The sequence below is a fragment of the Ranitomeya variabilis genome, chromosome 7 (assembly GCF_051348905.1).
Source record: "Ranitomeya variabilis isolate aRanVar5 chromosome 7, aRanVar5.hap1, whole genome shotgun sequence".
Classification (NCBI taxonomy): domain Eukaryota; kingdom Metazoa; phylum Chordata; class Amphibia; order Anura; family Dendrobatidae; genus Ranitomeya; species Ranitomeya variabilis.
This window is the reverse complement of record NC_135238.1, coordinates 43,692,914-43,716,401: the sequence shown is the minus strand read 5'-3', so window position 1 is coordinate 43,716,401 and position 23,488 is coordinate 43,692,914. Positions and strand designations below refer to the sequence as shown.

The 23,488-nt window shown below is 46.5% G+C and overlaps 1 protein-coding gene across 1 annotated transcript in view; it reads right to left on the bottom strand.

Annotated features, from left to right (window-relative positions):
- Nucleotides 1-23,488, bottom strand: part of LOC143786201 (piwi-like protein 1) — a 104,614-nt gene that overhangs the window by 27,899 nt on the left and 53,227 nt on the right. Inside the window, exons 5-11 of the mRNA XM_077275489.1 lie at nucleotides 11,998-12,118; nucleotides 11,052-11,169; nucleotides 10,233-10,347; nucleotides 9,300-9,487; nucleotides 9,132-9,204; nucleotides 8,905-9,051; nucleotides 3,129-3,194 (exon numbers count right to left, since the gene is read on the bottom strand). Coding sequence (XP_077131604.1) covers nucleotides 3,129-3,194; nucleotides 8,905-9,051; nucleotides 9,132-9,204; nucleotides 9,300-9,487; nucleotides 10,233-10,347; nucleotides 11,052-11,169; nucleotides 11,998-12,118 — 828 coding nt within the window. The remainder of the gene's footprint in view (nucleotides 1-3,128; nucleotides 3,195-8,904; nucleotides 9,052-9,131; nucleotides 9,205-9,299; nucleotides 9,488-10,232; nucleotides 10,348-11,051; nucleotides 11,170-11,997; nucleotides 12,119-23,488) is intronic.

Below are 23,488 nucleotides of genomic sequence, written 5' to 3'. Positions count from 1 at the left end.
GGGCCCAGTGTGAGAAAGCTGGGTATCCTCAGAGGTCATGGGTCTTCCAGCAGGACAATGACCCAAAACACACTTCAAAAAGCACTAGAAAATGGTTTGAGAGAAAGCACTGGAGACTTCTAAGGTGGCCAGCAATGAGTCCAGACCTGAATACCATAGGACACCTGTGGAGAGATCTAAAAATGGCAGTTTGGAGAAGGCGCCCTTCAAATATCAGGGACCTGGAGCAGTTTGCCAAAGAAGAACGGTCTAAAATTCCAGCAGAGCATTGTAAGAAACTCATTGATAGTTACCGGAAGCGGTTGGTTGCAGTTATTTTGGCTAAAGGTTGTGCAACCAAGTATTAGGCTGAGGGTGCCAATACTTTTGTCTGGCCCATTTTTGGAGTTTTGTGTGAAATGATCAATGTTTTGCTTTTTGCTTCATTCTCTTTTGTGTTTTTTCATTTAAGACAAATTAGAGGAAGATAATAATACCAAAGAATTTGTGATTGCAATCATTTTCAGGAATAAATTGAGTATTATCTGACAGAATTGCAGGGGTGTCAATACTTTTGGCCACAACTGTATTTCTACAGTCCTGACAGCACTCAACCGTGTATGTAATATCTGTGAGACCTGCAATCCTGGTCAACTTCAACGTGTACCCCCGAAGCATCTTGCTAAGCCCGACTATCCTTTCCAAAGGCTCCAGGTGGACCACATCACGTTGTCTAAGTCTGGAAGGTATGAATATTGTCTGGTGGTTGTCTACATGTTCTCCAGTTGGCCGGAAGCATTCCGTTACCAACATGACTGCAAAAACTACAGCAAAGAAACTGGTGATGGAAGTTATATACAGATATAGTGTTCAAGAAGTCGTTGAAAGTGACCAAGGCCCGGCCTTTTCTTCTCATGTGTATCAGGAGGTTCTGACAATGCTTGGATCCACTGAAGCCCTCCATACTCCGCACCATCCACAATCCAGTGGGAAAGTTGAGAGGCTGAACGGCACACTGGAGGGACAATTGACCAAAATGATGCAGGAGACTACGGCTCCATGGCCAGAGCTCCAACCCATTGTACTGTACCACATTCGTACTACCCCTAAGGCAAAACATGGCCTGTCCCCATATGAGATACTGTTTGGTGCTAGGTCCTCTGTTGCAAATTTCCAGTCTCAGCAGTTATCAGAAGAAACTGACCGTACTGTTCAATATGTTATTCAGCTTAGTAAAAATCTTGCTAACACCCATGCTCTAGTTTCTTCTTCCCTTCCAGATTCAGCAGAAACCGATATTTGTTATAACTTGAAGCCTGGTGATTTTGTGGTCGTGAAAAGGCATGTCAGAAAACACGGACTGGAACCCTTGTATGACGGTCCCTACCAAGTCCTCCTCATTACTCCTATGTCAGTAAAGCTGGAAGGGAGACCGACGTGGATCCATGCATCGCACTGCAAGCTGGTCAAACAGACTAGTGGCAGATAAAGGGCATAATACTTAATACTACTGTTGCTGTCCAAAACCAACTCATCATAGTCACTAATCAACATACTGTAGTACTGGATTACTTAACAGCAGCACAGGGTGGTATGTGTCTGGTTATTGGACCCGCTTGCGGTCATCATACAGATCCCAATAGCACTATGAAGTTAAAGTTAGAAGACATTCAAAGACTCAGAGATCAATATGATAAAGACAATGACCGTAATAAGGACAGTTGGTGGGCAGACACCTTCTCCTTTCTTAATCCAGCCAATTGGTTTAAGGGACTTAGGGGCTGGATAGCTGGAATCTTGCAAAGTTTGTTACACACCGCTGCCTTTATCCTTGTTATGTATGTAATACTAAGCTTTGTTCTTTGGTGTATTTCTGTATGTATTAGGAAATTCTGCACTAGAACAACTAATGATACCAAAAGCGTTGCCACCCCTGCTCTTCTCTACACCAATTTCACAAAGTTACCTGATGAAGATGCTGAAGCCAAGCGTATGGCTATCTTCAAAAGACCTCCTCCACCGTCATCAAAAATTGTTATCCGTAAATTGTAGCATACAGGGGGGACGGGTGCGCCGCAACAGCCATGGCTGGTAACATGGCACCGGTCATGTGAAGACCGTACCCCTCAAGCTTATAGGTTGGGATAGTACCTCTGATGCTGCATATTAGTTAACAAAATTTATCTAGGGGGGGGGGGGGAATGTGAAGGGTTAAACCAAGATCAAAATTAAAGCAGGCTTCATTTTGTGCTTTTCGACTCCATTTTGCTGTTTTGAGATAAATTCTGTTACTAGGCTAAAGTTCATAGTTGTTATGAGACCTTGATTGTTCTAGTTTGAACAAGAGCACGAGAGTGAAGGTGTATTCTTCTACGAGACCTTGACGTACAGGCTGTTCCTGCATTCTTAGGCTACTTTCACGCTTGCGTTGTGTGACGTCCTTCGCAATGCGTCGTTTTGGGGAAAAAACGGATCCTGCAAATGTGCCCGCAGGATGCATTTTTTGCCCATAGACTTGTATTGCCGACGGCTGGCCATCCGTCGCACACTGGATGCGTCGTGTTTTGGCGGATCGTCGGCACGAAAAAAATGTTCAATGTAACATTTTTTCTTACGTCGGATCCGCCATTTCCTACCGCGCATGCGCAGCCGGAACTCCGCCCCCTCCTCCCCAGACTTTAGAATAGGCAGCGGATGCGTTGAAAAACTGCATCCGCTGCCCACGTCGTGACAAATTTTCACAATGTGCGTCGGTACGTCGCGCCGACGCTTAGCGACAGACCAGTACCGACGCTAGTGTGAAAGAAGCGTTATAGGTTAAGAAAACTGTGAGCGTGTTCTTATGTTGATTGGTTGAAGTATAACTTGGGATTTGACATTGATCCCCCCAAACAGAGACATGTCTCCATCTGGTCATTCTCAGTTGCCGGCAACACCCTGTGGATCAATTTGAAAATCACTGAGTCAACCATGAAGGGTCACTCCAGATCCTCCCTCAACAACACCACGGAGAAGGGATAGGTGACAACTGGATTTTACTGTGCATGGATTATGGGTATTGCCACATGGAGGGGTCAAGTTTCACTGCTCCTCGCCACATGGGGGAGAGACGAGCCTCTCGCCATGTATAGGTGTAAGGACACACGTACCGGCATCTCCACTGTCCACAGCTCTCCTCCTAACTTGCAGTTCATCTGTAAGGCGATTGTCATGGTCTCAATGGCAAGAGACATAGCCCAGCATATATCAGAACTAGCTCTTGGATGATGGGAACTAAACTGACCATGAACTAAACCTATCACACAACTAGAAGTGGCCAGGTAGCATGCCTACATTGATCGCTAGATGCCCAGCGCCAGCCGGAGAACTAAATAGTCTAAGCAGAGGAAAATACAGTCCTTGCTCACCTCTAGAGAAATTCCCCGACAGGCAGACAGAAGACCCCCACATATATTGGCGGTGAATCAAGATGAAACAACAAACGTAGCATGAAAATAGGTTTAGCAAATTTGAGGTCCGCTTACTAGATAGTTGAAGGACAGAAGGGACACTTTCATGGTCAGCTGAAAAACCCTATCAAAATACCATCCAGAAATTCCTTTAAGACTCTGGCATTAACTCATAACACCAGAGTGGCAATTTCTGTATCACAAGAGCTTTCCAGACACAGTAACGAAACTACAGCTGTGAACTGGAACCAAAAATACAAAAACAAACATGGACGAAAGTCCAACTTATCTAGGAGTTGTCTAGGAGCAGGAACATGCACAGAAGGCTTCTGATAACATTGTTGACCGGCATCAGACTAACAGAGAAGCATGGTTATATAGCGACTCCCACATCATGATGGGAACAGGTGAACAGAGCAGATGATGACACAAGTTCAATTCCACCAGTAGCCACCGGGGGAGCCCAGAATCCAAATTCACAACAGTACCCCCCCCTCAAGGAGGGGGCACCGAACCCTCACCAGACCCACCAGGGCGATCAGGATGAGCCCTATGAAAGGCACGAACAAGATCAGAGGCATGAACATCAGAGGCAGTCACCCAAGAATTATCCTCCTGGCCGTATCCCTTCCACTTGACCAGATACTGGAGTCTCCGTCTGGAAACACGGGAGTCCAAGATTTTTTCCACAACGTACTCCAACTCACCCTCAACCAACACCGGAGCAGGAGGCTCAACGGAAGGCACAATAGGTACCTCATACCTGCGCAATAATGACCGATGAAAAACATTATGAATAGAAAAAGATGCAGGGAGGTCCAAACGGAAGGACACAGGGTTAAGAATCTCCAATATCTTGTACGGGCCGATAAACCGAGGCTTAAACTTAGGAGAAGAGACCCTCATAGGGACAAAACGAGAAGACAACCACACCAAATCCCCAACACCAAGCCGAGGACCAACACGACGACGGCGGTTGGCAAAAAGCTGAGTCTTCTCCTGGGACAACTTCAAATTGTCCATCACCTGCCCCCAAATCTGATGCAATCTCTCCACCACAGCATCCACACCAGGACAATCCGAAGATTCCACCTGACCGGAGGAAAATCGCGGATGAAACCCCGAATTGCAGAAAAACGGGGACACCAAAGTGGCAGAGCTGGCCCGATTATTGAGGGCGAACTCCGCCAAAGGCAAAAAAGCAACCCAATCATCCTGATCCGCAGACACAAAACATCTCAGATATGTCTCCAGGGTCTGATTAGTCCGCTCGGTCTGGCCATTAGTCTGAGGATGGAAAGCAGACGAAAAAGACAAATCTATGCCCATCCTAGCACAGAATGCCCGCCAAAATCTAGACACAAATTGGGTTCCTCTGTCAGAAACGATATTCTCAGGAATACCATGTAAACGAACAACATTTTGAAAAAACAGAGGAACCAACTCGGAAGAAGAAGGCAACTTGGGCAAGGGAACCAAATGGACCATCTTAGAGAAACGGTCACACACTACCCAGATGACAGACATCTTCTGAGAAACAGGCAGATCCGAGATAAAATCCATCGAGATGTGCGTCCAAGGCCTCTTAGGAATAGGCAAGGGCAATAACAAACCACTAGCCCGAGAACAACAAGGCTTGGCCCGAGCACAAACGTCACAAGACTGCACAAAGCCTCGCACATCTCGTGACAGGGAAGGCCACCAGAAGGACCTTGCCACCAAATCCCTGGTACCAAAGATTCCAGGATGACCTGCCAACGCAGAAGAATGAACCTCAGAGATGACTCTGCTGGTCCAATCATCAGGAACAAACAGTCTACCAGGTGGGCAACGATCCGGTCTATCCGCCTGAAACTCCTGCAAGGCCCGCCGCAGGTCTGGAGAAACGGCTGACAAAATCACTCCATCTTTAAGGATACCTGTGGGCTCAGAGTCACCAGGCGAGTCAGGCTCAAAACTCCTAGAAAGGGCATCCGCTTTAACATTCTTAGAGCCCGGTAGGTATGACACCACAAAATCAAACCGAGAGAAAAACAACGACCAGCGCGCCTGTCTAGGATTCAGGCGCCTGGCGGATTCAAGATAAATTAGATTTTTGTGGTCAGTCAATACCACCACTTGATGTCTAGCCCCCTCAAGCCAGTGGCGCCACTCTTCAAAAGCCCACTTCATGGCCAAAAGCTCCCGATTACCAACATCATAATTCCGCTCAGCGGGCGAAAATTTACGGGAGAAAAAAGCACAAGGCCTCATCACGGAGCAGTCGGAACTTTTCTGCGACAACACTGCCCCAGCTCCGATCTCAGAAGCGTCAACCTCAACCTGAAAAGGCAGAGCAACATCAGGCTGACGCAACACAGGGGCAGAAGAAAAACGGCGCTTAAGCTCCTGAAAGGCCTCCACAGCATCAGGGGACCAATCAGCAACATCAGCACCCTTCTTAGTCAAATCGGTCAATGGCTTAACAACATCCGAAAAACCAGCAATAAATCGGCGATAAAAGTTAGCAAAGCCCAAAAATTTCTGAAGACTCTTAAGAGAAGAGGGCTGCGTCCAATCACAAATAGCCTGAACCTTGACAGGATCCATCTCAATGGAAGAGGGGGAAAAAATATATCCCAAGAAGGAAATCTTTTGAACCCCAAAAAGGCACTTAGAACCCTTCACACACAAAGAATTAGACCGCAAAACCTGAAAAACCCTCCTGACCTGCTGGACATGAGAGTCCCAGTCATCCGAAAAAATCAGAATATCATCCAGATACACAATCATAAATTTATCCAAATAATTGCGGAAAATGTCATGCATAAAGGATTGGAAGACTGAAGGGGCATTAGAAAGACCAAAAGGCATCACCAAATACTCAAAGTGGCCCTCGGGCGTATTAAATGCGGTTTTCCACTCATCCCCCTGCTTAATTCGCACCAAATTATACGCCCCACGGAGATCAATCTTAGAGAACCACTTGGCCCCCTTTATGCGAGCAAACAAATCAGTCAGCAGCGGCAACGGGTATTGATATTTGACCGTGATTTTATTCAAAAGCCGATAATCAATACATGGCCTCAAAGAACCATCTTTTTTAGACACAAAGAAAAACCCGGCTCCCAAGGGAGATGACGACGGACGAATATGTCCCTTTTCCAAGGACTCCTTTATATATTCTCGCATAGCAGCATGTTCAGGCACAGACAGATTAAATAACCGACCCTTAGGGTATTTACTACCCGGGATTAAATCTATAGCACAATCGCACTCGCGGTGCGGAGGTAATGAACCCAGCTTGGGTTCTTCAAAGACGTCAGGATAGTCAGACAAGAACTCAGGAATTTCAGAGGGAATAGATGATGAAATGGAAACCAAAGGTGCGTCCCCATGAGTCCCCTTACATCCCCAGCTTTTTACAGACATAGCTCTCCAGTCGAGGACTGGGTTATGAGATTGCAGCCATGGCAATCCCAGCACCAAAACATCATGTAGATTATACAGCACCAGAAAGCGAATAATCTCCTGATGATCCGGATTAATCCGCATAGTTACTTGTGTCCAGTATTGTGGTTTATTACTAGCCAATGGGGTGGAGTCAATCCCCTTCAGAGGAATAGGAGTTTCCAAAGGCTCTAAATCATACCCACAGCGTTTGGCAAAGGACCAATCCATAAGACTCAAAGCGGCGCCAGAGTCGACATAGGCGTCCGCTGTCATGGATGACAAAGAGCAAATCAGGGTCACAGATAGAATGAACTTAGACTGTAAAGTGCCAATGGAAACAGACTTGTCAAGCTTCTTAGTGCGCTTAGAGCATGCTGATATAACATGAGTAGAATCACCACAATAGAAACACAACCCATTTTTCCGTCTAAAATTCTGCCGCTCGCTTCTGGACAGAATTCTATCACACTGCATACTTTCTGACGTCTTCTCAGTGGACACCGCCAAATGGTGCACAGGTTTGCGCTCCCGTAGACGCCTATCGATCTGAATAGCCATTGTCATGGACTCATTCAGACCCGCAGGCACAGGGAACCCCACCATAACATCCTTAATGGCATCAGAGAGGCCCTCTCTGAAAGTCGCCGCCAGGGCGCACTCATTCCACTGAGTAAGCACAGACCATTTACGGAATCTTTGGCAGTATATTTCTGCTTCATCTTGCCCCTGAAACAGGGACATCAAAGTTTTTTCTGCCTGAAGCTCCAAATGAGGTTCCTCATAAAGCAACCCCAAGGCCAGAAAAAACGCATCCACATTGAGCAACGCAGGATCCCCTGGCTTCAATGAAAAAGCCCAATCTTGAGGGTCGCCCCGGAGCAAGGAAATAACAATCCTGACCTGCTGAGCAGGGTCTCCGGCAGAGCGAGACTTCAGGGACAAAAACAATTTGCAATTATTTCTAAAATTCTGAAAACCAGATCTATTTCCCGAGAAAAATTCCGGCAAAGGAACTCTCGGCTCAGACATAGGTGCATGAATAACAAAATCTTGCAAATTTTGTACCTTCGTGGCGAGATTACTCAAACCTGCAGCTACACCCTGAAGATCCATTTTACACAAATGAACACAGAGCCATTCAAGGTTTAGAAGGAGAGAAAGAAAGGAAAGCTGTAGTATAGACAGACTGGCAGGTGGTTCAATTATGAGCACACTCAGAGCTAGAGGAAAAAAAAAAAAAAAAAAAATTTCAGCAGCTTCTCTTTTCTCTCCTTTCTCAGCCAAGGATTTAACCCTTTAGTGGGCCGGTCAAACTGTCATGGTCTCAATGGCAAGAGACATAGCCCAGCATATATCAGAACTAGCTCTTGGATGATGGGAACTAAACTGACCATGAACTAAACCTATCACACAACTAGAAGTGGCCAGGTAGCATGCCTACGTTGATCGCTAGATGCCCAGCGCCAGCCGGAGAACTAAATAGTCTAAGCAGAGGAAAATACAGTCCTTGCTCACCTCTAGAGAAATTCCCCGACAGGCAGACAGAAGACCCCCACATATATTGGCGGTGAATCAAGATGAAACAACAAACGTAGCATGAAAATAGGTTTAGCAAATTTGAGGTCCGCTTACTAGATAGTTGAAGGACAGAAGGGACACTTTCATGGTCAGCTGAAAAACCCTATCAAAATACCATCCAGAAATTCCTTTAAGACTCTGGCATTAACTCATAACACCAGAGTGGCAATTTCTGTATCACAAGAGCTTTCCAGACACAGTAACGAAACTACAGCTGTGAACTGGAACCAAAAATACAAAAACAAACATGGACGAAAGTCCAACTTATCTAGGAGTTGTCTAGGAGCAAGAACATGCACAGAAGGCTTCTGATAACATTGTTGACCGGCATCAGACTAACAGAGAAGCATGGTTATATAGCGACTCCCACATCATGATGGGAACAGGTGAACAGAGCAGATGATGACACAAGTTCAATTCCACCAGTAGCCACCGGGGGAGCCCAGAATCCAAATTCACAACAGGCGATTTTGGTGCAGACGGAGAGGACAGTCTGGGGTTTGCTCAAGGTCCTGGCAACGACGCACTGGCTGGGGATGGGGAAGTCCACGCACAGGTGCTTCTTGATGGCGTCGTACTTCATCTTATTAATGCTGGACAGGATACAGACCACCTGGAGAGCAGAGACAGATCATGGCGACATTTCAGACATTCTTGCTGGTCACGTTTCCACCCAGTCCAATAGCTACCCACCATCTCGGTGTGGTCTGTAATGTTCTGCTGGAAGGCCTGTAAATATCCTCCCACCGTGTCCTCGACTTCAACCCTTTAGAAAAGACAAACAAAACGTATGGTGTAAGACCCGCACTGTGCGAGCCCCTCGGCTGAGCCCCCCCCCGGCAGAGCCCCCCCGAGCCTCACAGAACCGCCCGGTTCATCTTGATGCGCATTTGCTGTGTGATCTTGAACAAGTTCTGCAGAAGAGCGTTCGCCGCATCGTAATTTCTCCGGGTGTAAAAGAGCAGCCAATTATTCAGATCTCGGGGGCTGATCAGGACGGCACCCCTCAACTCTCGCGACCAGTCAGCAAACTGTGGATTATATTCTGCCTGCAAATAATCCGAAATCACAAATTACATCTCAGTGCAGGATCTCCGGGATGTTGTCACCCGGATTCTCAGCAGCCTGAGTTACATGCCAGGTCTGTGCAAAGTAGTGGGCAACCAAGAGTCAACCTGGCTTTGAGACAAGAAAGCTGGTGGGGAAGGCATGGCCAGGGGCAGTCTGTGTCGGACTCCCAAACAGCCTCTGAAAGAGGAGCAAAATGAGTCAAAAGAAGGAAAGAATCCAGGCTGCAGCTCAAGAAGACCCCACAAAGCACTATTGGGCCCTGGAATATTATCCAAACCCCCCAAAAAAACTACTGAATATTTCAAACAAAGGCCTCCTGAAATGTAACGTGCATTTTATATCACAGCTAATTGGGCAAAAAAAAAAATCAAGTCATCACTCGGATCAATATAAAAGACAAAATAGAAAAGGTGAAAAAGTCTAAAAAAACAAACAAACCCCAAACCACTTAGTGTTATATTTTCCTTACAAGAACGGACCTGCAGAATTGTTTCCAGGCCATTGTATAACACTGCGGACACTGTAGAAATTATACCCTTTTTCCTTGTATTCACGTTCAGTGTAATTTAATTTTTATCCTTCAAAACTACATCTCATCCTGCAAAATACAAGCCCTCCTATGAAAATGAAAATAAAATAAAAAAAATATATGGTAAATAAATAAATAGTTTAGGGGGAATGTGAAGGTGTTGTGGTGCGTTCACTCTCAACCTAAATACTCACAGATCTGTCTTTTTGCAGGATTTTTTCCGGAGGTGCGATTCTCCCTTCGAACTGTAGGAGTTCGGTATCGAAATTCAGCCCCCAGTCACGTAGCTCTTTCTGAACGCTCTCGTCCCTAAAGACAGGAGAAAAATATACAATCCCCGGATTCATCACTACTGGGTGGTGAAAGGAAGGAGCCCAATAAATGTCTTGCTGGTGCTCTATTGGCACTGTGTCTATCTTTAGAACAGGACCCCACTGTCAGGAATGGAGAAGTGGCCATTACGTCTATTGGATCCAGATGAGACTATCCAGCAGCTATAGGGACCACAAGAGCTGCCTTACCTCAGTATACGGCTTTACCATCTCAGAATGTGTTTCGCCGCTGCTTCTTCTGGAGGTGTGGTTCCCCGGAAGAAGCAACGGCGAAACGTGTATTGGGTTACGTAAGCATCAAACTGAGGTCAGACATCTCTTGTTATGCGGTCTTATTTTTATCTCATCACGCAAGGTATCCCTCGTGTTTGTAGTCAAGTAGCGAGCAAAGCAATAGAGGAATGTCTCCGATCTACTGCTGTAATCAGGCTGAAGGGTCAACATCTCAGAAATTCCAGCTTATGTGAGCTGTTCGGTCATGCGCCAATCATACTGACAGCTGAGGCCGCTATCAGGAGCCTCCGTACTGTTCGGTATGACTGAGGCACTCACAGCCTCGATGGGGAACCAGTTTTGAAATCACAGCAAACTCAAGACATGGCTTCTAACCAAACTCACCTTGCCCAAAAGAAGGCCCATGTCAGAGGCAGACGGCCCTTACCAGCCACCGTGGCTACTTACTTGTGTATGTAATTCAGGAACTTCCCAACTTGTCGCTCCCTCTGGTCTGGTGGTAAGCGAGTGTGAACGGCCATGTCTTTCATGACGTTGAAGTCGTTTCTCATTCTGTCGGTCAGACCTGTGTTATAAAGATGAAACGGTAAGAGATGAGAATACGAGCAGCTGCCTCCTGGTGAGGAGCCATGGGGGGCATTACTGGGACCGGCGCATTTCAGAAGGGGATCCCTAGCGATCTGCAAGACACCAGCCATACAGCAGACAGGGCAGATCAATTTTTTTTTTTTTTTAAACGGTAAAATATTTTTTATTCTTTATATATTTCTATTATTTCCTTTAATTTTCTACATTATTTTGAAGTTTATTCGGGGACTTCAACATCCAATCATTTGTGCTACACCACAGTACTGCAGCATATTGTGAAAATTCCACGGCAGGAACCTAAAGGGATCGAGGACGAGCATGCGCACCGTTTAATGCTGCTATCGGAGATTGACAGCAGCATTTAAATGGTTAACAGCAACAACAGGAACTCAAACAGGACGGCCACGACTGTCAGAGACAGATGCTGGCTATATAATCTAGCACAGCTCCTCATTGCCTCCTCATGTGAAGACCCTTCCCAGGACGTCTATTTGTGGGAAGGCATTAATATTGCATTTGCGACCGTTCCCATCACCTTCTTGAGCTTTACTTTAGGCTGTTCTCACACCTATGACACTATTGGTCGGTGCACACCCTGCGATGTCCAGACCTTATATGTGTCTACGTTCAGCTGAGGCCAAGACCGGAAGCCCACGGCCAGTGCAGACAGAACAGTCAGCACTTGGACCAAGAATGTTGGACACAAATCCAGCCCTATAGCTATTTAGCCACCATTTACAATCACAGAGATAACTGTGGCGTAGTCAGCGAGCTCTGCTAGTAACCCGCCGGGGACTGCGCTCACCTGTTAGGTTACATAACTCTGGCACCAGTACGATGGCTCCGTTTTCGGCTCCCGGCTTGGGCCTCCGGGGGATGTTCACGATTAGCGGCTGGCTCATGTCCTCCACTTGTTCATTGTATTGCTGAGGGCGATGCAAAATAAACAGCAGGATGATGAACGTCTCAGTTATCAGAGCTTTGTCCAAGTTACCAGCAAATAATAAAAGGAGATCACCCATAAGCAAAATTCTTTAAAAAAAAAAAAAAAAAATTAAAAAACTCGCTCTATCGCTTCATTTTCAGCTCCTGTTGCAACTGTGCACCCAGCCAGGACAGCACAGCTCCTTGCAAGATGTAGTGGGGATATTTGAGCCGAATCAAAGAGAAGATGATTTTGGGCGTTTACCGGAAAATATTTCTGAGCCTTCTGTGGAGACAGGGGGAGGAGGGGTGGGAATGGGAGGTCAGCAGGTGCCCTTGTCAAGGTGAAAATATATTTTCTTATATACCTTTTGTACTTTTATATATTTTATACTGTGAAACAATAAGTTTTCCCTTGCTAATGCAAATGTAACTGTATTAAAGATGGCTGCCAGTGTTCATTCTTCACTTCAGTTTAGAATCTGAAAGGTTAAAGTTTCATTTCTTCTGAAATCGAAACAAGAGGAGGAATCCACCAGGAGACGTCCGACGAATCAGAAGGACTGAGCACTAGACGTATACTGCTTAAACCCCGCTGTTATGATACCCCAATGGCAGGGGGAAAAAATAACAAACGGACTAGCTCTCGGGTGATGGAAACTAAAGTTGACCGTGACCTGAACCTGACACAACACTGGAAGTAGCCAGGGGATGTACCTACGATGCCCTAGACACCACGCGCCAGCCGGAGATCTAACTACCCCTATAAGAGGAATACACAGGCCTGCCTTACCTCCAGTGATGAACCCCAAAAGGTGATAGTAGCCCCCCACAGATATTGACGGTGAGTTCAGAGGAAATGACATACGTAGGATGAACAGCAGATTTAGCACAGTGAGGTCCGCTTACTAGATAGCAGAAGGACAGGAAAGAGTTACTTCACGGTCAACTTAAAAAAACACTACTCAAAAAACACCATCCAGAAATCACTTTAAACTCCAGTGACAACTCATGCCACTGGAGTGGTGATTTCCGTCCACAAGAGCTTCCAGCACTGAAGAGTCACATTGCAGATAGCTGGACAAAAATAGCATAAACAAGAAACGAAATTCAACTTAGCTGAACTGGAACTTGAGGCAGGAGAATGCAACAGAATGCTACTGATACATTGTTGGCCGGCATATGACTAACAGCCAAGCAGCCTTAAATAGGAAACTCCCCTAAAGGGTGGCAACAAGTAATCAGAGATGGAGGAAGGCACATAAGAGGCACTACCACAACAGACCACCGGGGGAGCCCACAAACACCGAATTCACAACAGTACCCCCTCCTTAAGGAGGGGGCACCGAACCCTCACCAGAACCACCAGGGCGATCTGGATGAGCACTATGAAATGCACGAACCAAATCGGGAGCATGAACATCGGATGCTGTCACCCAAGAATTATCCTCCTGGCCATAACCTTTCCACTTAACCAGATACTGAAGTTTCCGTCTGGAAACACGGGAGTCCAAGATCTTTTCCACCACATACTCCAATTCACCCTCAACCAACACAGGAGCAGGTGGATCAGCAGAAGGAACAACCGGTACCTCATACCTCCGCAATAATGACCGATGGAAAACATTATGGATAGTAAAAGATGCTGGGAGGTCCAAACGAAAGGACACAGGATTAAGAACCTCCAGAATCCTATAAGGGCCGATAAACCGAGGCTTAAACTTAGGAGACGAGACCTTCATAGGAATAAATCGAGAAGACAGCCACACCAGGTCCCCAACACAGAGACGAGGACCAATACGCCGATGACGATTAGTGAACTGTTGAGTCTTCTCCTGGGACAACTTCAGATTGTCCACAACCTGTCCCCAAATCCGATGCATCCTATCAACCACAGCATCCACTCCAGGACAATCCGAAGACTCCAATTGACCGGACGAAAACCGAGGGTGAAACCCTGAATTACAAAAAAATGGAGAAACCAAAGTGGCAGAACTGGCCCGATTGTTAAGGGCAAACTCTGCCAATGGCAAAAAGTCAAGCCAATCATCCTGATCAGCGGACACAAAACACCTCAAGTAAGTCTCCAAGGTCTGATTAGTACGCTCAGTCTGGCCATTAGTCTGAGGATGGAATGCAGACGAAAAAGACAAGTCGATGCCCATCCTGGCACAGAACGTCCGCCAAAATCTAGACACAAACTGAGTACCCCTGTCAGACACTATATTCTCAGGAATACCATGCAAACGCACCACATTCTGAAAAAATAGAGGAACCAACTCAGAGGAGGAGGGCAATTTGGGCAAAGGTACCAAATGAACCATTTTGGAAAAACGGTCACAAATCACCCAGATGACAGACATCCTACGAGAAACCGGAAGGTCAGAAATAAAGTCCATAGAGATGTGCGTCCAAGGCCTCTTAGGAATAGGCAAGGGCAACAACAACCCACTAGCCCTAGAACAGCAGGGCTTGGCCCGAGCACAAACATCACAAGACTGCACAAACATGCGCACATCTCGAGACAAAGAAGGCCACCAGAAGGACCTAGACACCAAATCCCTGGTGCCAAAAATTCCAGGATGACCTGTCAACGCGGAAGAATGAACCTCCGAGATAACTCTACTGGTCCAATCATCAGGGACAAACAGTCTACCAGGCGGACAGCGATCAGGCCTATCCACCTGAAACTCCTGCAAAGAACGCCGCAGGTCTGGGGAGACAGCTGACAATATCACCCCATCCTTCAGGATGCCGGTAGTTTCGGAATCACCCGGCGAGTCAGGCTCAAAACTCCTAGAGAGGGCATCCGCCTTCACATTCTTAGACCCAGGCAGATATGATACCACAAAGTTAAATCGGGAGAAAAACAACGACCAGCGCGCCTGTCTAGGATTCAGACGCCTGGCCGACTCAAGATAAATTAGATTCTTGTGGTCAGTGAGGACCACCACCTGGTGTCTAGCACCCTCAAGCCAATGACGCCACTCCTCAAACGCCCACTTCATGGCCAGAAGTTCCCGATTTCCCACATCATAATTTCGCTCAGCGGGCGAAAACTTTCGGGAGAAAAACGCACATGGTCTCATCACTGAGCAGTCAGGATCTTTCTGCGACAAAACTGCACCTGCTCCGATCTCCGAAGCATCTACTTCAACCTGGAACGGAAGCAACACATCAGGCTGGCGCAACACAGGAGCGGAAGAAAAGCGGCGCTTAAGCTCCTGAAAGGCCTCCACAGCCGCAGAGGACCAATTAGCAACATCAGCACCCTTTTTGGTCAAGTCAGTCAAAGGTTTAGCAATGGCAGAAAAACCCGCTATAAATCGGCGATAGAAATTAGCAAAACCCAAGAACTTCTGCAGACTCTTCAAAGAAGTAGGTTGTATCCAATCACAAATAGCCTGAACCTTGACAGGGTCCATCTCCATAGATGAAGGGGAAAAAATATATCCCAGAAAGGAAATTCTCTGAACTCCAAAACTACACTTTGAGCCCTTTACAAAAAGAGAATTAGCTCGCAAAACCTGAAAAACTCTCCTGACTTGTTGAACATGAGATTCCCAGTCCTTCGAAAAAACAAGAATATCATCCAAATACACAATCATAAACTTATCCAGATATTCACGGAAAATATCGTGCATAAAGGACTGAAAAACGGAAGGAGCATTCGCGAGACCGAAAGGCATTACCAAATACTCGAAATGGCCTTCAGGCGTATTAAATGCGGTCTTCCACTCATCCCCCTGCTTAATCCGCACCAAATTATACGCACCACGTAGATCGATCTTAGTGAACCACTTAGCCCCCTTTATGCGAGCAAACAGATCAGTCAGTAAAGGTAACGGGTACTGGTATTTAACTGTAATCTTATTCAAAAGTCGATAGTCGATACAAGGTCTCAATGAACCATCCTTTTTACCTACAAAGAAAAATCCTGCCCCTAGTGGAGACAACGAGGGGCGAATATGACCCTTTTCCAAAGATTCTCTAATATACTCCCGCATAGCAGTATGTTCAGGTACAGACAAATTAAACAAGCGACCCTTAGGAAATTTACTACCGGGGATCAATTCAATAGCGCAGTCACACTCTCTGTGAGGAGGGAGAGAATCAATTTTAGGCTCTTGAAAGACATCATGAAAATCTGACAGAAATGCTGGGATCTCAGAGGGAGTAGATGAAGAAATGGGAACCAAAGGTGTATCCCCATGAATACCCCGACATCCCCAGCTCAACACAGACATAGATTTCCAGTCCAAGACGGGATTATGAATCTGTAACCATGGTAATCCAAGCACTAAGACATCATGTAGGTTGTATAACACAAGGAAACGAATAATCTCCTGATGGTCTGGGGTAAGACGCATAGTCACTTGTGTCCAATATTGTGGTTTATTGCTAGCCAAAGGTGTAGAATCAATACCCTTCAGGGGAATAGAAACTTCCAACGGCTCCAAATCAAACCCACAACGCTTGGCAAAGGACCAATCCATGAGACTCAGAGCGGCGCCAGAATCCACATAAGCATTCACAGTAACAGATGATAAGGTACAAATCAATGTCACGGACAAAAGAAATTTTGACTGCAAGGTACCTGTAGAAAAAGATTTATCAACCTTTTTATCAACCTTATTTATACGTTTAGAGCATGCTGATATAACATGAGCTGGATCTCCACAGTAGAAGCACAACCCATTTTTGCGCCTGTAATTCTGACGTTCGCCTCTAGACAAAACACGATCGCATTGCATATGCTCTAGTGCCTTTTCAGCGGTCACCGCCAAATGGTGCACAGGTTTTTTCTCAGAAGACACCGCCATATGGTGCACAGGTTTTTGCTCAGAAGATACCGCCATATGGTGCACCGATTTTTCCTCAGAAGACACCGCCATATGGTGCACCGATTTTTCCTCAGAAGACACCGCCATATGGTGCACAGATTTGCGCTCCCGTAAACGCCGATCAATCTGGATAGCCAATTTCATGGCATCATTCAGACCTGTAGGCACAGGGAACCCCACCATGACATCCTTCACGGCATCAGAGAGACCCTCTCTGAAATTAGCTGCCAAAGCGCACTCATTCCATCTAGTAAGCACCGACCATTTACGGAATTTCTGGCAGTATATCTCAGCTTCATCTTGCCCTTGGGAAAGAGCCATCAAGGCTTTCTCAGCCAAACTCTCCAAATTAGGTTCTTCATAAAGCAACCCCAAAGCCTGGAAAAACGCATCTACATTTAACAACGCAGGATCCCCTGGCGATAATGCAAAAGCCCAACTTTGTGGGTCACCGCGCAGTAGAGAAATAACAATTTTAACTTGTTGTATATGATCACCAGCAGAGTGAGATCTCAGAGACAAAAACAATTTACAATTTTCTCTGAAACTCAAAAACCGGGATCTGTCTCCGGTAAAGTATTCAGGCAGAGGAATCTTCGGTTCAGATATTGGAGCACGTATAACAAAATCTTGTAAGTTCTGTACCTTTGTCGCAAGGCTATTCAAACCTGCAACTAAACTCTGTGGATCCATGATTCAAATGGGTGTAACCCAAGCCATTCAGAGGTTAAGAGGAGAGGAGAAAAAAAAAAGGCTGAAGACTGCAGTTTAAGCAAGGAATACAATGAGCAACCAGGGTGCACTTTCAAACACAGAAAAAAAAAAAAACCTTTTCTCCTCCTTCCTGCTTTAGTGCATATTTTACACATAGATTTTTTACCGGCCGGCCAATCTGTTATGATACCCCAATGGCAGGGGGAAAAAATAACAAACGGACTAGCTCTCGGGTGATGGAAACTAAAGTTGACCGTGACCTGAACCTGACACAACACTGGAAGTAGCCAGGGGATGTACCTACGATGCCCTAGACACCACGCGCCAGCCGGAGATCTAACTACCCCTATAAGAGGAATACACAGGCCTGCCTTACCTCCAGTGATGAACCCCAAAAGGTGATAGTAGCCCCCCACAGATATTGACGGTGAGTTCAGAGGAAATGACATACGTAGGATGAACAGCAGATTTAGCACAGTGAGGTCCGCTTACTAGATAGCAGAAGGACAGGAAAGAGTTACTTCACGGTCAACTTAAAAAAAACACTACTCAAAAAACACCATCCAGAAATCACTTTAAACTCCAGTGACAACTCATGCCACTGGAGTGGTGATTTCCGTCCACAAGAGCTTCCAGCACTGAAGAGTCACATTGCAGATAGCTGGACAAAAATAGCATAAACGAGAAACGAAATTCAACTTAGCTGAACTGGAACTTGAGGCAGGAGAATGCAACAGAATGCTACTGATACATTGTTGGCCGGCATATGACTAACAGCCAAGCAGCCTTAAATAGGAAACTCCCCTAAAGGGTGGCGACAAGTAATCAGAGATGGAGGAAGGCACATAAGAGGCACTACCACAACAGACCACCGGGGGAGCCCACAAACACCGAATTCACAACACCCCGCCTATTGCATTCCTTTTTAGTACCGTGTATTTGGAAAATAAAGGTCAGTTGGTATGACTGTGGCTGACACATATAGTCACATGAGCATGCACTGAGACTGAACCAGCTACCTGTCTGACTCATTCTTACCCGGTACCACATGCTTATAGTTTAATTTGGAATGACTGGTGAATGACGGTATATTGTCGTTACGACCCTGACAATTTGGCGCGACCAACGTGGGGCGTGGCCAGCGATCCGAGACCCTCTGGACCCATGCCTGGATGTCTGTGGATGATACCCGTAGTGGCTGACGTCGAGGACTGATCACCCTCTGAACACGGTAAGTGGCGATCATATACACTGTATGTGTCACACTTGCTAGTGTTTCAGCCGTTATTGGTTTGTCTGTGGTCTCCTTGGGTCTGGGGAGTGACCGGTCGAGTGGTGAGATCGAATGCGATCCTGTGCCACGCTCTGAACCAGCAACTGAGAGACGTCGCATCCGGCGCGTCCTCATGTACACCACACCTCCTCCACCGGTCATTGTACTCCGTTCAACCACCCTACCCGTGACTATTGTCTAGTAGTGAAGTGGAGTGATAAATTGAGCTAGTTGTAGATTGTGGGGCAGCTTAGAGAAAGGGATAGGAGACGCAGCCTCTGTGATATTGTGCTGACAGGTAACTAAGGCGTTCCGAGAGGGGACCACCTGTCCAGGTAGGTAACTGTCATGGTTCCCAATGGCAAGGGAACGTAAGAAACATATAAATAACGAACGAGCTCTCGGGTGATGGAAACTCGAGTTGACCGTGAGCTAAATCTACCACACAACTAACAGTAGCCAGGGAGCATACCTACGGCTTCCTATATGCCACGCGCCAGCCGGAGGACTAACTACGCCTGGTAGAGGAAGAAACAGACCTGGCTTACCTCTAGGGAAATACCCCAAAAGATGATAGCAGCCCCCCACATGTAATAACGGTGAATTAAGAGGAAAAGACATACACAGTATGAAAGTAGATTTAGCAAAGAGAGGTCCACTTACTACATAGCAGAAGGATACAAAAGAGGACTTCACGGTCAACTGAAAACCCTTTCAAAAACCATCCTGAAATTACTTTAAGACTCCTGTGTCAACTCATGACACAGGAGTGGCAATTTCAGCCCGCAAGAGCTTCCAGCTACAGAGAATTACAAAAACTGCAAACTGGACAAAAGGTACAAAACAAAAGGACAAAGTCCACTTAGCTGATCAGCAGACTAGTAGCAGGAACATGCAACCGAAGGCTCTGGTTACAATGATGACCGGCAAGGAAATGACTGGAGAGCAAGGCTAAATAGGAAACTCCCAAACGCTGATGGAAGCAGGTGAAAAGAAGCAGCAAAGTGCAAACAAGTCACCAGTACCACCAGCAACCACCAGGGGAGCCCAAAAAGCGGATACACAACAGGTAACTAAGACGTTCCGAGAGGGGACCACCTGTGCTGACAGGTAACTAAGGCGTTCCGTGAGGGGACCACCTATATTTTTTGTGGAGGGCTCTCACTAGGAGACCGCCTCCCGACTGTTTAGAATATCGTGGCAGGATAGTCTGTAATCACTGTTGTTCAGGTTAGGGACAGACAGGAAACATTAAGCGTGAGGCTCTTTTCCTAGTACGTCGAACGTGAGGCTCCGTACTATATATATATATATAGAACACAGTGTTGATATCGCTGCTAGTGGTTTACTGCAGAAAACCATAGTATTCTGTGAGTCATGTTGCGTATCTTAAAGCAGAAGTCAGTGCCCCACAAGTTAGATGAGGATGCTGTTGAAGTCAAGACAATAGTAGAGTCACGGGAGGGCAAGAGGCAGTCAAGAAGCTTATCTGCGAGTTGCGCGAGGCTTAAAGAACAAAGGATAAAAAGTGGTTGATGGAGAGGGAGGATCAGAGAATGTAGAACCCGTGTTTGGTTATAAAATGCCTTTGAACTGTGATCCCACAGATTGTAAAATGGCCGCCGTGCCACTGGTGATGAAAATGCAGTCCCAGCCACCGCCCTGTGATGGCGACGGGACGAGTTCTCCAGAAGCGTAGGTGTGTCCCGTTTGTGTTGTGCAGAATCCAACCTGGGTGGAGACCTGCCGCGTGTGCGTGTACGGGCCGTCCTTGGGGCTCCGCCCAGACCACGGAGGATCATAGGAAAGTTTTGTAGAAATTAAGTCTGAAAACTGCTGCAATTTGTGACTGTGTAGAAGATACGGAGCCTTGTATCAGTGCTGTGTAGGAGAGGGGAGGAGGGAGCGGACCGCTGTGAGATTTCTCCTCTTTCCTCATCTGTGCTACGAACTTAGAGAAAGGGAGGCAAAGAGCTGGGCTTTTGTATTCTCCCTTGTGCGCTGTGGAATGCAGTGATTTTTCTTATCTCCGTGTTACTAGATGGGAGGGGGTGAGTGAATCCCTGCGCGACCTGCTTGAAATTTCTCCCCTCGGTGCTGTGAGCTAGAGGGAAGGAGGGCCATGTATTGCATTCTAAGTTTTCTCTGTCCTTGGTTTAGTACACGCTGAGAGATTTATGTTTAAAGCAATAAGTACTGTATGAAATTGGAAGTGAAATAGACCTGTGCTTAGTCTTAGAGAAAAACTTGTAAGTAATTGAAAGATTGGTAAAAGATTTACCTGCTTATATATAGCAAATTGAAGATCAACAGGGGGGCTCCCTGTTGGATAATATGGTCCCTCCCTAGCTTCGTTATGTCAATTTTCAGATTAAGAGTTTGTTTTAATCGGTGTAAATGGCAGACCCCCCAGCCCGGAAAGGCCCCTACATCTCCTCTTCCCGTGAAACCTTCACACTTACAAGGCCAGACTTTCCAGGAATCTGAAGTTTGGTTCCCCTGTCATTCACGCTACTACATCACACCTCAGGAATCCCAGGTTCTTTTCTCAGTAGGGTATGGGGACATAATTACCCACCAGGTAGGAGCCATAGTGAACCCAGCTAACTCTACCCTGTCACATAGAGGTTGTTTGGCCCAACAGATAGCTAGAAAAGGGAAGCCCAGCCATAGCCCAAGAGTGTCAGGCCTACCTTGTCGTTTATGGCCCCTTGCATCCAGGAGACGCTATGTCCACCCAAAGAGGGAATTTGCCCTGTGATATAGTGTTACACACTGCAGGCCCCGTATATGATTACAAGACACCCGAGCACTGCCGTACAGTATTGCAGACTGCCTTGCAGACAGAGCTCACCTATGCAGGACATGCTACAGGTGTGCTGATTCAGTTTTATGGAGACAAACAGAGACCTGTTGCTTATTACAGTGGCCGCCTGGATACGGTGGCAAGAGGAAGTTCCTCCTGTGTTTGGACTGTGTTGTATTACCCACTGATGGTCCACACCCCACACGATGTATATAGTATCCTTAACCAGGTACAACCTAGCCACATGTCCATGGCTGGACAGCTGCGACTTTGGTGTGCTATTCTCATGCCTACTAATGTTACTTTGAAAAGGTGCACTGTCCTGAACCCCGCTACTCTTCTCCTAGTTCCCCTGGATCCAAAGGGGGGAGGAGTAGGTGACATGAGCAAGGACACTCTTTTTCTTTCTAGAATGGATCCAGAGGAACAAGATTAGGTTTCCAAACCACATGATTGTCTAGAATTAATGTCTCAGGAAACGGCTGGTCTCTAGTGTGCCTATTCTAATGCTGATTTTGAGCTTTTTGTAGATGGATCCCGTCACCAAGATGACCAAGAACGCTACTGTACCAGATATGCTGTGGTCTCAGAACATGAGGTAATCAAGGCAGAGTCAATGCCAGCTCATATGTCTGCACAAGAAGCAGAGCTCAAGGCGCTTACAGAAGCGTGCAAACTAGCAGAAGGTAAGACTGTAAATATCTACACTGATTCCAGGTATGCTTTTGGCATTGCACACGATTATGGGCCTATCTGGAGAGCCAGAGCTTTCCTGACAGCAAATGGCCACCCCTTTAAACATGCTGAGGCAGTCCAGCAACATATGAATGCACTACAGTTTCCCACCCAAGCAGGCATCATAAAGGTAAAGGCACATACCAAAGGCACTGATGGACGGACAAAGGGTAACGCACTGGCAGACCAGGCTGCAAAGAAAGCAGCAAGCACTCCTGTAGCCTCTCAAGTACATCACCTGGACACCCCACCATCTCCACTTGTGTTGAAAGACATCTTAGCCCGGTTACAAGAACAGGCAAGTAAGGAGGAGAAAAATAGGTGGCAAAAGATAGGGGCTTGCTCTGATACCGTCACTGGACTATGGGGGAGGGGTGAAAAGGTCTGCCTACCACAGGTACTGTACCCAATGATGGCACAGGTTCTGCACAGGAATGTGCACCACTCGAAGACGGCCATGTGTGACACCCTACAGAAACAATGAATTGCCCCCGGGGTTTTCCACCTGCGCAGAAGGGCAGGTACAGAGCTGCATGATATGTGCCACACATAATCAGGGTAGGACAGTGAAAACCCAATCAAATCACACTCCCCAGCCCTTTAACCAATTCCAGAGACTGCAGAATGATTATATTCAGTTACCCAGGGTAGGGACGTATGAGTATGTGTTGGTCTGCATTGATTTATTTTCAGGTTGGCCACAAGCCTACCCAGTTGCCAAAGCTACGGCTAAGACAACGGCGAAGAAACTGATGGCTGAGATCATATGCAGGTATGGAGTTCCTGAAGTCATTGAAAGCGATCGGAGTTCCCATTTTACTGGAGAGATCATGTCAGAGGTAATGGCAGCACTGGGGGTAAGTCAAGCATTGCATACTCCATCCGCAGAACAGTGGAAAAGTGGAAAGACTAAATGGAACTCTTAAGCTTAAAATCCAGAAGGCAATGACAGAGACTGGTAAACCATGGACAGAATGCCTTCCTCTAGCTTTGTTTTCAG